The 13100-nt window shown below is 42.1% G+C and overlaps 1 protein-coding gene across 1 annotated transcript in view; it reads right to left on the bottom strand.

The window, feature by feature from the left end:
- Window positions 1-13100, bottom strand: part of LOC115472915 (ovalbumin-related protein X-like) — a 134444-nt gene that overhangs the window by 108593 nt on the left and 12751 nt on the right. Inside the window, exon 3 of the mRNA XM_030207435.1 lies at window positions 8661-8765. Within this exon, the coding sequence (XP_030063295.1) occupies window positions 8661-8765 (105 nt within the window). The remainder of the gene's footprint in view (window positions 1-8660; window positions 8766-13100) is intronic.

Here is a 13100-nt window from a genome sequence, read left to right as displayed (position 1 = left end):
TGAACTTCCTGCACCTTAGAGCTGCAGCAATTTAAAAAACAAACTGCGGAACCTCTGCTTTCATAGGTGTGGCTGCCTGCTCTCTGCCAGTCCTTCCCCCTCTGGAACAGGAAATTGATGTCAGAAGGTGTGTGACCAGCACAGCCGACAGCTGTGCCTATGAAAGCAGAGGCTTCCTCCCTCCTGTTGCCATTTCTGCCTCGCTAATTATAGAGCAAAGCTGTGCAGGACTGTAGGTCTCTGCACGCTGCAGCTACCACTTCTAGCTGACCCGGCTCTGCTATAACTTCCTCTTTCATTGAAAGTTGGCCGGCAGAGGAGGAGGCAGCATCTGCAGTGTGCAGAGAGTCATGGTCCCACACAGCTTTGATTTATAATTAGTACTGTAGGAACGGCAGAGGTGGAAACAGGAGACAGGGAAGGAAAACCTCTACAGCCTAAGGCAAGAGGTGAGGTGGGGCGGGGGGGGGGGGGGGGGGAAAGAGAGGGGCAATATTAGGAAGAAAGCAGCAGGTGTGGAAGGTTGGGCTGGGGAGGCTTAGCCTCCCCAAGCCTCTTATACCGGGCGCCTATGGCCAATCCTGAAACAATATGCTATCAAAATCTCAGAACCTAACAAACAGATCCCTGTTCAGACACTTGGCCTTGCAGTCACACATGCAGAACAGAGATAGCCCCTCTTCAAATTCTTCAAAAATTAACCTGAAATCCTAAGAAGCTAGACTCTGTATTCAGCACAATACCAGAAAAACAGAAACACATTGCTATACATTGCAAAATAAGACAGCAAATGTCAATTCTCAAATTGGACATATTCCAAACACTAAAATGAAAATAAAATGATTTTTTTCTACCTTTGTTGTCTGGTGACTTTGTTTTTCTGATCATGTTAGTCCCAGTCTCTGATTCTGCTGCTCTCTATCTGCACCCTTAACTCCACTTCCTGGACTTCCTTTCCATTTATTTCTTTTCTTTCCTCCTTTCTTCTTCATTTCTTGTCCTACATCCATAGGTAAAAGCTACTACTACTACTACTTATAATTTCTAAAGTGCTACTAGACGTGCACAGCGCTGTACACTTGAACATGAAGAGCCAGTCCCTGCTTGACAGAGCTTACAATCTAATTAGGACAGACAGACAGAATATTAAAGTGAGGATGATAAAATAAGGGTTCTGAACAAAGTGAATAAGGGTTAAGAGTTAAAAGCAGCATCAAAAAGGTGGGCTTTTAGCTTAGATTTGAAGATGGCCAGAGATGGAGCTTGACGTACCGGCTCAGGAAGTCTATTCCAGGCATATGGTGCAGCAAGATAAAAGGAACGGAGTCTGGAGTTAGCAGTGGAGGAGAAGGGTGCAGATAACAGAGATTTACCCAGTGAGCGGAGTTCCCGGGGAGGAATGTAGGGAGAGATGAGAGTGGAGAGATACTGAGGAGCTGCAGAGTGAATGCACTTATAAGTCTATAAAAGGAGTTTGAACTGTATGCGGAAACGGATAGGAAGCCAGTGACGTGACTTGAGGAGAGGGCTAATATGAGCATAACGACACTGGCGGAATATTAGTCGTGCAGCAGAATTTTGAACAGATTGAAGAGGAGAGAGATGGCTAAGTGTGTGACCTGTAAGAAGCAAGTTGCAATAGTCTAAGCGAGAGGTGATAAGAGAGTGAATGAGGGTTCTGGTAGTGTGCTCAGAAAGGAAAGGGCGAATTTTGCTGGTATTATAGAGAAAGGTTTTAGCAGTCTGCTGAATATGTGCAGAGAAGGAGAGGGAGGAGTCGAAGATGACCCCAAGGTTACGAGCTGATGAGACAGGCAGAATAAGAGTGTTATCCACAGAAATAGAGAATGGGGGAGGAGGAGAGGTTGGTTTAGGGGGAAAGATGAGAAGCTGGGTCCTCCATGGACTTGATTGGAGGAGGTATAGAGTGGATCCAGTTTTTGCCTATTTTCTCCATCCATGTGTAGTTTTTCTCCTCTTTTCCCTTTCCCTCATCTCCGTCAGTATACATCTCCTTCCTCTTTCTTCCCTCCCCTCCATCCCTATATATCTCCTTCCTCTCTCTTCCTGGTCCTCCATCCATGTCCAGCATTTTTCCTTTCCCCCCTCCATCCATGTCCAGCATTTCTCCTCTCTCCCCTCCATCCATGTTCAGTATTTCTCCTCTCTCCTCTCCCCTCCATCCATGTGCATCTACTTCCTCTATCTTCATGCCCCTCCATCCATGTCCAGCATTTCTCCCCTCCCCTCCATCCATGTGCATCTCCTTCCTGTCTGCCCTCTCCTGCATCCATATCCAGCACTTCTCCTGCCTTCTCCTCCATCCATCCATGTTCAGCAACTCTCCCCTCTCTCCTGCCCTCCCCTCCATCCATCCATGTCGAGCAACTCTCCTTTCTCCCCTTCCCTCTCCTCCATCCATATCCAGCAATTCTCCTCTCTCTTCTGCCCTCTCCATCCATCTGTGTCCAGCAATTCTCCACTATCCCTTGCCCTCCCTTCCATGTCCAGCAATTTCTCCTCTCTCCCCCTGCCCTCCCCTCCCATTCATGTCCAGCGATTCTCCTCTGCCCTTCCCTCCCATCCATGTCCAGTGACTTGCCCCAGCCTACACCTGCCCGCTCTCATCTCCTACAACATCCCCCTTTTTGTTCCTGCCGCCCTTCATTTAAATCTTTTATTTTACCTCAAGTTGCAGAGGTGGCGGCGGCAACAGTGAAAGCAGCAGGCTTGCCTCCAGCCTTCCCTTCCCTCTCAGTGTCCCACTCTTGTGGATACAGGAAATTACTTCAGAGGAGTGTGGGACACTGAGAAGGAAGGGAAGGCTGGAGGCTAGCCTGCTGCTTTCACTGCTGCTGCCGCCGCGCTGTGATTTGAAATAAAATAAAAGATTTAAACGCAGGGCAGCAGGTAGGAAAGGAGGGCTTTCAGGAAGCTGAGAGCAGGCAGGTGAGGACTGAGAGCTGCCTGCAGCTGGGGCTGGAACTGTGAGCTGCCCGGTGGTGGTAAGCATGGCTTGTGGCGGCTTCCAGTGGTCAGTGCCCCTCCTGACATGCTTACCACGCTTACGGGGTTGCGCCGGCCCTGGGTCCCAGTACAGACCACTATTTACCTTTCTTCATTGGGAGTATTGGTCATTTAACCTTTCTGTCTGTTTAATCAGTTCTTAATCCACAGAAGGACACTGCCACCTATCCTATGATTTAATAATTTCCTCAGGACTCATTCATGAGGTACTTTATCAAATGGCATCTGAAAATCCAGATACACAATATCAGCTGGCTCACATTTATTCACATGTTTCTTCATCCCTTCAAAGAACTGTAGCAGATTTGTGATGCAAGATTTCCCTTGGCTAAATCTATGTTGGCTTTGTGCCGTTAATCCATGCCTATGTATATGCACAGTAATTTTATTCTTTATTGTAATCTCTACCAATTTGTCCGGCACTGACATCAATGTTACTGGTTTATAATTTCCTAGGTCACCTCTGAAACCGTTTAAAAAAATTGTGTTACATTGACCACCCTCCAATCTTCTGGTACCACGCTTGATTTTAAAGATAAATTACTTAAGGCTAATAATAGCTCTGCAAGTTCATTTTTTAGTTCTATCAGTATTCTGGGATGTATACCATCTGGTCCAGGTGATAAATATTTGGGTTGCACACCCATAGTTTTTAATATCTATTTCTGCCTGTATTGCTCTGTCATATACTGTTTAGTTAGTTTTTGTTTTTCTGGCTGAATCTGCATTTGAGAAGCTCCATAGAGACTGATCAATGTGAGGCACAGAGCCAACCTATGGGTGTTTTGGAAACTTTGGATTTGCAAAGTTATCTGGTGATTACAGTGGCAGCTTTATCATCTATTTTGGGGAAGTTGGAGGCTGTGAGTAATGAGAATCAATCCTAAGTATAGTTGGAACTGCAGGTACCAGCGCCACACTGTACTTTTCCTTTTGTAAAGCCCACTGAAGTAACTTTGGTGGGAGAAAAGGGCTGGGGCTGAAACTGGGGACTGATGGGATAGTGGGCCTGAAACTGGGGGCTGAAAAGGGGGGCAGGTGGGAGATGTGGGTTGGGGCTGGAACTAGGGGCAGGTGGGATAATGGGGCTAGAACTGGGGGCCGAAAAGAGGGGGGGAGAGAGAGGGGACAGATCCTGGATGGAAGGGGGGCGAGAGGGTGGGCAGACCCTGGATGGATGGGAGAGGGAGGACAAATGGTAGATTGAAGGGGCAGAGAGAAAGTACAGACAGTGGATGGAAGGGATAGAAAGGGCAGATAGTGGATGGAAGGGGGAGAGATAGAGGGCAGATGTGGATGGAAAGGGCAGGGAGTGAGGACAGGCATTGGATGGAGGGGACAGCAGAAAGGGCAGACACTGGATGGCAGAGAGAGAGCGAAGACTGATGCTGGATGGAAAGAAGACAGTGAAAAGAAGATGAGAAAAGCAGAAACCAGAGATAAGAAACTATAAATAAAATATATATTTTTATTTTTTTGCTTTAGGATAAAGTAGTATTGTAGCTGTGTTAATAAATGTTTATAAATAGAACATGTAAATAAGGTAATCTTTTTATTGGACTAATTTTAATTCATTTTACTTTCGGAGAACAAAACCCCCTTCCTAAGGTCTGGATAGGATACTGTAACAGCACTATAATCTATTGACCTGAGGAAGGAGGTTTTGGCCTCTGAAAGCTAAATGTATTAGTCCAATAAAATGATATTATTTGTTTTATTTCTATTTGTTAATTTGTAAAGTGGTGATTGGTATTTGTTAGTTTTTTCAAATTTACATCTGCTGTCTTTATATTTTGCACAGTACTAGGGGACATTTTCTGTTTCTGTGGTGTTGCATTGTATGCAGAATCTGGCATCTTGGGGGGTTCAGTTTAATTTTTGTCTACATAGAAAGTTTATGATTACTTATTCTATAGTGGATTAGGATGTATCTGTGTTTGTGAAAAAGTCATGGCTTTCAGTTGGCATTGACTGTGCAGGATCGAGGATCTGTACTATTCTGTCTGGTTTCGTTTTACAATTGGTGAATTGATGTTCTAGTGCTCACTGTAGTGTTTAAGGTACTTTCCTTTTCCTTGTGTGACTCATAGAAATTACTGCTTATGGTATGGTAGAATTGCTCTATAGGTCCTGAGTGTTTTGTATTTTCAGTATGCCTAGTACTGGATTTTGGAGAGGGGTGTTAAAAAATGACCAGCCCCGGGTGTGAACTACCCTAGGTATGCCACTGGATTCTCCATTATTAATAATCTTGGATCATATAATGTGGACCATGAGTTTAATTCCAAATGTATATTTTTATTTTCTTCTTTTTGGTTTCATTTTCTTTTATTTTTGTTATTGCTGGGACTCTTACTTTTCTGTACAAGTATTTTGCTTGGTTGTAAATCAGAAATATTGATAAATAAATTAAAAAAAAAACCCAGGAAATCCTAATTTTGCCTTCCTTCCTTTCTTCAAAATAGAAAAGTGTTTTCTATTTTTTCTAGGTGTCTTTTGACTTTTTATATTACAATCTATTGGTAAACTACTTAAAATCTAGTATAAGGATAAGTTCAGGACCCTCACTTAGCTCAGTTGAGTTGTTTCTTTGTGTTTGAGATTTGAGTTTGTGTCTAGTGTGAAGTGATGCTGAAAACATCCAAAATGAAGTGCCATTTTCCAAAGTAACTCATCCAAATTATGAATGACAAAAAAACAGAGGCAAGAACGTTTGCCTTGCATCATTTAACAAAAAAAAAAAAAAATAGCCACACAGATGTCCCTGCAAAGCAGATCCAAGTCCTACCTTAACTCCTTTGCTTTGTACTGTGAGCCCTCCAGGAACAGAAAAACACCTATTGTACCCAACTATACATCAATACAGTAGCTGTAAAGCCTGCAGGTGTCTCATATAGGGCCTCTTTTACCAAGCTGTGGCAAAAGGGGGACTGCACTGGTGTTGGCGCGTGTTTCTCAAGTGCACTGAGGCCACCTTATACCACAGCGGGAAAAGGGAAGTCTTTCTTTCCTGCAGGAAATGGCTGTGGGGCAAGTAAAACTCTTGCCACGTGGCCATTTCGGGATGGAAGCCCTTACTACTACCCACTGAGGTGGCTGTAAGGGCTCCCGCACTAACCTAGCGGTAACCTGGCAGTGCATGGCATTGCCCGATTACCGTCAGATACACCCCGGCACTACAAAAATAAATATATATTTTTAGCACTGGATATGACGGCACGCTATGGGTGGGAAGTACCACCGGGCTGCTGCGGTAGCCGCGGTACTTCCTGTTTAGCGAGCGGTAAGCCCACATTGGGCTCACCGCTGCTTAGTAAAAAGGGCCCATATTTAGGTACAGTAGGTATTTTGTTTTTTTTAGAGGACTCACAATTTATCCCCCACCCCCCCAAAAAAAGTTACAAAGGGATTTGGACTTGGGTCCTCTTTTTTACTGACCACTGCATTACACACTAGGCTGTTCCTGGGACCTGCATGCTGCTTTGTTGACTATGATCATATAATACATGATGTTTGTCATGGAGCCAAGTATCACTTTCCAGTTTCACTTTCAGAGGAGAGGGAGGTCAGTGACCATTAGATAAGGAGGGGTCATGCCTCAAGCTAAAAGCATTCTTCTTTTTTGCCTTGGACAATTCTTTCCATTCGATTATCACTGAAAGACTTCCTAATTCCACTCATGTCCAAGTCACACACTCCCTTGCTATTTGGAGGGGTCTTATACTAAGCTGCAGAAATATTTTTCGGTAGAAATCAGCTGGCGGTAAATGCCAAGATGCCCATTACATTCCTATGGGTGTCTTAGTGTTTACTGCCAACTGATTCCTACTGTGAGCTAAAAATGTTACTGCGGCTTAGTAAATTACTCCCTGGATGAACTGTTGCATAAAACATCCTTTTTCCTCATTTTTAAAATTGTGGACAGTTTTAGCAGATGGATTTTTTTGTTGACCATTTTGAGACGTCTGTCTGCTTTGAAAAAAAGCACCAGTGTGTATCTGTTTTAGAAGGGAATAGGTTTACCCTTGTATAAAGGAAACCCTTTACCCCAAAAGATGAACTATTATTGAAAGAGATTAAATGTACAAATAAAGGAAGAGTATAGAGTATTACAGTGTTTATTCAATGCTGTACAGCCTCAGGACAGAAAAACTGCCTAAAAGCACTAATTATTTTTGCCCATTTCTTGATGCACTCCATGTGTGTCTCTGAGTGATTGTTTGAGGAGATTTCTGTGCCTGGGAGAATTTGCTCTTTTGGATAAGAGTGTGTTTGCATTGAGTAAAGAGGAGACTGAGCGGAGTGGAACGTGTAGACGTGAATTGCTTGTTTACTCTTTTCAAAAATACTAGGACTAGGGGGCATGCAATGAAGCTACAAAGTAGTAACTTTAAAACAAATCAGAGAAAATATTTCTTCACTCAATGTGTAATTAAACTCTGGAATTTGTTGGCAGAGAATGTGGTAAAAGCAGTTAGCTTAGCGGGGTTTAAAAAAGTTTGGATAGCTTCCTAAAAAAAAAAATGTCCATAAACCATGATTAAAATGGACTTGGGAAAATCCACTGTTCTGGGATAAGCAGCATAAAATGTATTGTATTGTTCTGGGATCTTGCCAGGTACTTGTGACCTGGATTGGCCACTGTTGGAAACAGGATACTGGGCTTGATGGACCTTCGGTCTGTCCCAGTATGGTAACACTTATGTACCTAAGTGCATAAGTACATGTGCATAATTGCATGGTAAGTCAATTTTGTGCGTCTCAAAACCTCCCTTTTCTTTCAGATTGTAAGCTGCTCTGACTGGATTCCTGTAGACTGGGTAGCAAAATTTTAATAAATTTGGAAACTATTCTATAAAGGGTGCATGCCCTTAATAGAATATTGCTTAGGGCAGATTCCCAGGGACTGGGACTGGGAGAAGTGCATGTTCTTTGGGGTCCTGGAATATGAATCTTTTATGGACCACCGCACAACCAGAACAGCACCCCTTACACTAGTTTCACTATTTTCCTTGTTTGGCCTTTATAAACAAGAGATTTTGAATTGCCGCCAGTTTAGATATGGTCTATTGGCTTTGGGCACCCTCCCTCCCTCCCTCCTTATCACTTGCCCTCATGCCCAAGGGTTGCATTTTCATATATAGTATTTGCAAGATACATAGCCAGTAGACTTCAATTAAGTCAAAATCACACCTGTATTGCTCTATCTCTAACCTAATAATCAAAATGACTATTATTCAGCGTAGTAGTTGCAGTTTTATGATCATAAGACAAACCAGTTGGAGTGTCAGAGCTTGCCCCATTTGTCTCCAAAACAGTCAGGGAAGAACTTACTTGCAGTAAAAAGGGCCTTTTCTAGGCTACAACATGAAAACAATACACCTCCACTCCCACAAAGAATCAAAAAAACCTAGGAATAGATAGATTACAGTGGGCTCTGGCAGGGTACAACCTATAACAAAGAGGCACTCACTCCCTCAAGGGATAACCTTGAAAAATGCCTTCTCAGCCCTGGGAAATGATGATATTCCAATAATAGAACCCAAAATGGCCTTAATGACTATTCAGCATTCTTTTTTTTTGTGTGATAAATAGTTCAGACTCTTATTACATTTTTGATGTAATTACAATACCAGCAAAGGTGGAGGAGGAAGAAAGGTTTGCTTGTTAACATTTCCTTCACATGTGTTTCCAGCTCCTGCATCTGCAGTCCCTTCAGTGTCACCCAAGTGAAGTACCTGTAGTTGAAAACAAAGATAATATTTTGATTTGGACAATGACTCCCCTTTACGATAATGAAATATTCTCTCATTTGTATAACACTAGACATATGGGGATAATTCTATAGCTTAGCACTTCTTTGGGACCGAAAAGATTATGCCAAAGAAACTCTGGCCTGCCTCGGGAGTCCCTGTATGTTGTTGCTACAATAATTGCAGGTTTGATGACTCTGAGGTGATGCTTGTCCTGTTCTGACAGCGTACACTTGAGGAAAGAAGTTTTGCCTATTCACAGCTTTTGAGTTTGCTAGCTGCACATCCCCAGAAGACTTTTTCATCTTCCTGCAATTATACAGGGACTCCTGAGGCAGGCCAGAGTGGCCGAAACATGACTTGTGTCGAGTCCAGATTGTTTCAATAAACATTTGCTGTGAACTTTTTTGAGTCCAGTAGAAGTTTCTTTGGCATCATCTTTTCTGTCTCCTTTGCTGTGACTTTGCTCTTTGGGTTTCCAAGTGTGGAGGCTAGTCTTCTTCTGTGTTTGTCGTGCACTTCCTTGGGACCTCCATGAGACAGTGTAGGGAGATCTAATTTTAAAACACTATCTGGGAGCCAAGATTCCATTATAGGATACTAGTGCAAACCTGTATCGGCAAGCCAGAATGGAGACACACCCACCTATGCCTTGTGAATGGCAGACATTATTGGGTGTGCCTAAATGCACCAATCTGTTCAACCCTTATAGAATTCTACAACTGGTGCTTCTAGTTGGAGACATTCCCAGTTCCCACCAATGCTCCGCCCACATGTACAACTTCCTTACAATTCCGTGCCCTTATAGAATAGTGCTTAAGGTAAAAGCGTGTGCAAGTGGCACTTTTTTCTGCTGTTATAGAATTCTCCCATGGTGTGCTGGCCAAACATTTCCATTTTGTTTAGTTTCTTGTGTTGATTATGGGATTTTTAATTTTGTTTTAATTAGACTTAACTATATATTTCCAACACAGCAGAAAGAAGAAAAGGTATACAAGAAAATAATTCAAAACAAATTAAGGGCCCTGATTACTAAGCAGAATTTTGCAGAATGTTGAAAAAAACACTTGCCTACATCAATTGAAAAGGGGTGGAAACAAAATAAAAGATAAAAATAAGGGGGTTGATATTCAAAAGTGTTTAACTGAGGCAGGAGAGACTCCTGCCCAGATAAGCCCCACTAAGTTAGCCAGCCACAAATATTCAGCAGCACTTAGCCAGGTGCAACTGATAATCACCGCTAACCAGCCATCCCCTAACTGGCTAGGTTAGGTGTGGGCCAGGGTGGAGTTTGGGCAGAGCAGCAATATTCATTCTGTTAACCAGCTAAGTAAACGCATAGAGTTAGGACAGCAAAACAGGTATCCTTGCTTTATGTGCTGAATTAACTGGGCACTGGTCTGAATATTGGCTGGTGCCCAGTTAAGTTCCAGATGAGCACACATACCTGAACATTCAATGCCAGGAGCCATGCACGTCCCCGACATTGACTACCTGAGCTTAAGTCAGCCCATGGCTGGGAGCGGTTTACAAGCCTCTTGTCACTGTGGGTTGAATATAACTCCCCAAGAAATTACATACTTGCCCTTGCACTTTCAATCCCCTCCCCCCTAAAACCCCACAAGAAACCAACAAACACAATATAAAAATGTGAAAAGGAAAAAGAAGAATAACAGGCAAAGCCATTTTGAAGAGAAATTTTGTCACTGGAAATATATTACGGTGAAATTAAACAGCACGAGTTCTAGAAGAAGCCACAAGACTGGTGAAACGGTGGCCCCATTGAACTTTAGGATAAGTGCTGCTACATCAATGCACTAAACAACTTTGATTTTTTGAATCACCGTTAAAATATTTTAAAATGACATACAGTATTTTTTTTGGATAATGCACAGTAAATGATGGCACAGAAAAAAAAAGGAGTTTTTGAGCCTGATGATAGAAACATAACATCGACTGATATTTTAGGCAGGTGTAACCAAGGATTTTTATCTGATTGGTTTCTGCAGTCTCTTGCTCCTTTAAAATAAAAATTACAGCTTGATCTAAGCTTGGTTGTAAATAGTGTCCATTATTGTTAGTAAGAATAACAGGCTCCAAGCTGAAAGGTGCTTTAAAATGGCAACATTTCTTTGATTCGATTTATTAACTTGATATACCGTTTGGTACTACAAGGTTTGAAAGAGGTTCACAATAAAACCAATATTCTGTACAACTTAGCAATTTTCAATAAATAAACAAATACAAATGTAAACAAAAGAAAATTACAACAATGCAAATCAAATAAAACTAAAGAATTCTAGACAACTTATGGTTCATTAAAGGTATGCTTAAAAATCCAACTTTTCAGAACTTTTCAAAAACCAAAAGAACTAAAACAACTACAAACATTAGCAGGTAAAGAATTTCATAAAGGAGGACTTATATAATGAAAGACCTTATTTTTGGTAGAGGTTAATCGAATTGTCTGCAAAGAAGAAAGCTGAAGTAGACAACACTGAGATAAATGCAAAGGACAACAACTTTCTTCCTTAGATCATTTTTTCTGTAAGATATCTTGGTAGTCCCAAACAAGAAACCTTAAAGACCATACACGATAATTTAAATGTGATTCTGGAAAATAAACAAAAGCAAGAGGAAAAGGAAAATGATACGGTTCACCAAAGTATCTGAAGTAACAAAGTCAAAAAAGGTAGCATTCAGAAATATGTAAAAAGAACACAGGAAAGAATATCACATAAAACTCAAAGAAATGAAAAGGGAATTCTGGCTGGCGAAAACACAAGCAAAAGAAAAAATGGCTGGAGACATAAAGAGAGGTGATAAGACTTTTTTTGAGGTATATTGGGGAAAAGAGGAAGGCTAGAAAGAGAATTGTAAGATTGAAATTTGATGAGAACTGATATGTGAAGAGTGATGAGGAAATGGCAAACATACTAAACAAAGACATACATGGGAGTGGAGTAGACATTGTACCATTCATGGAAGAAAGTGTTTATGAACAACTGGAAAAACTAAAAGTGGACAAAGCCATCAGGCTGGGTGGGGTAAATCCAAGGATATTGAAGGAGTTCAAAGATGTTCTGGTTGGCCCGCTTAAAGATTTGTGTAATACATTCCTGGAGACGAGAGGTTCCATGTGATTATAGAAGAGTGGATGTGGTCCATTTCCACAAAAATGGTGACAGAGAGGAAGTGGAAAACTACAGGCTAGTAAGCCTCACTTCAGTGGTAGGAAAACTTATGGAGACACTGCTGAAGGAAAAGATAGTAAAATGGCTTACAAGAGCCTAAGAAAGATGGTTTTACCAAAGGAAAATTGTGTCAAATGAATCTGATTGATTTGTCTTGACTGGGTGACGAGAGAACTGGAATGAGGGCACACACTATAGATATGGTCTATTTGAATTTTAGCAAAGCCTTTGACACAGTTCCTCATAAAAGTCTCATGAACAAATTTGAGCGGGTTGGAGTAAGGACCCAAAGTGGGGAAATGGATTAGAAACTGGTTGACTGACAGACATCATAGGAGCCAACTTTTCAAAACGATTGGATGTGCTGGACCCAATGGAAATGACCCCTTCCTGGACACAGTCAAGGAGTATATTCAATATTGGGTATGCTCATGCATCCACAGCACCCACAGAGCTGGCTTCTTGCATCAGAGGGTGGTGGTGAATGGAATTGACACAGAGGAAACTGTGAGTATTGGAGTATCTCACAAGTAAGAGTGAGAGTCAAGGATCTGTACTTTGGCTGATCCTATTTAATGTATTTGTGAGCAACATTGCCAAAGGGTTAGAGGGAAAAGTTTCCTTTTTGCGGATGACACAAATATTTGCATCAGATTGGACACCCCAGAGGAAATGGACACCATGAGAAATGATCTAAAAATTTTGAAAAATGGTCTAATGTTTGGTAGTTAAAATGTAATGCAAAGATGTGCAGAGAGATGCACATTGGGTGTAGAAACCTGGAAAAGCTGTATTTGCTAGGAGGTGAGAGACTGATGGGCACAGACTGAGAGATGGACCTTGGAGTAATAGTATTGGAGGATCTTAATACAATAAAACAATGTGCTAAGGTGGTGGCTGTAGCCAGATTAGTGCTAGGCTGCATAGAGAAAGGAGGAATTAATGCCCATGTACAAGTCATTGGTGAGGCCCCATTTGGAGTATTGTGTTCAATTGTAGAGGCTGTATCCAGTGGTGTGCTGGTAAATTTTTAACAACAGGCTCTCTCCCTGGTCCACCTCTGCACCCCCCCCCCCCACCTCTATGCCCCCCCCCCCCCCCCCCGGCCACCTCTGCGCTCCCGCCA

Source organism: Microcaecilia unicolor, chromosome 1 (assembly GCF_901765095.1).
Source record: "Microcaecilia unicolor chromosome 1, aMicUni1.1, whole genome shotgun sequence".
Classification (NCBI taxonomy): Eukaryota; Metazoa; Chordata; class Amphibia; order Gymnophiona; family Siphonopidae; genus Microcaecilia; species Microcaecilia unicolor.
This window is presented reverse-complemented; position numbering and strand designations above follow the sequence as displayed.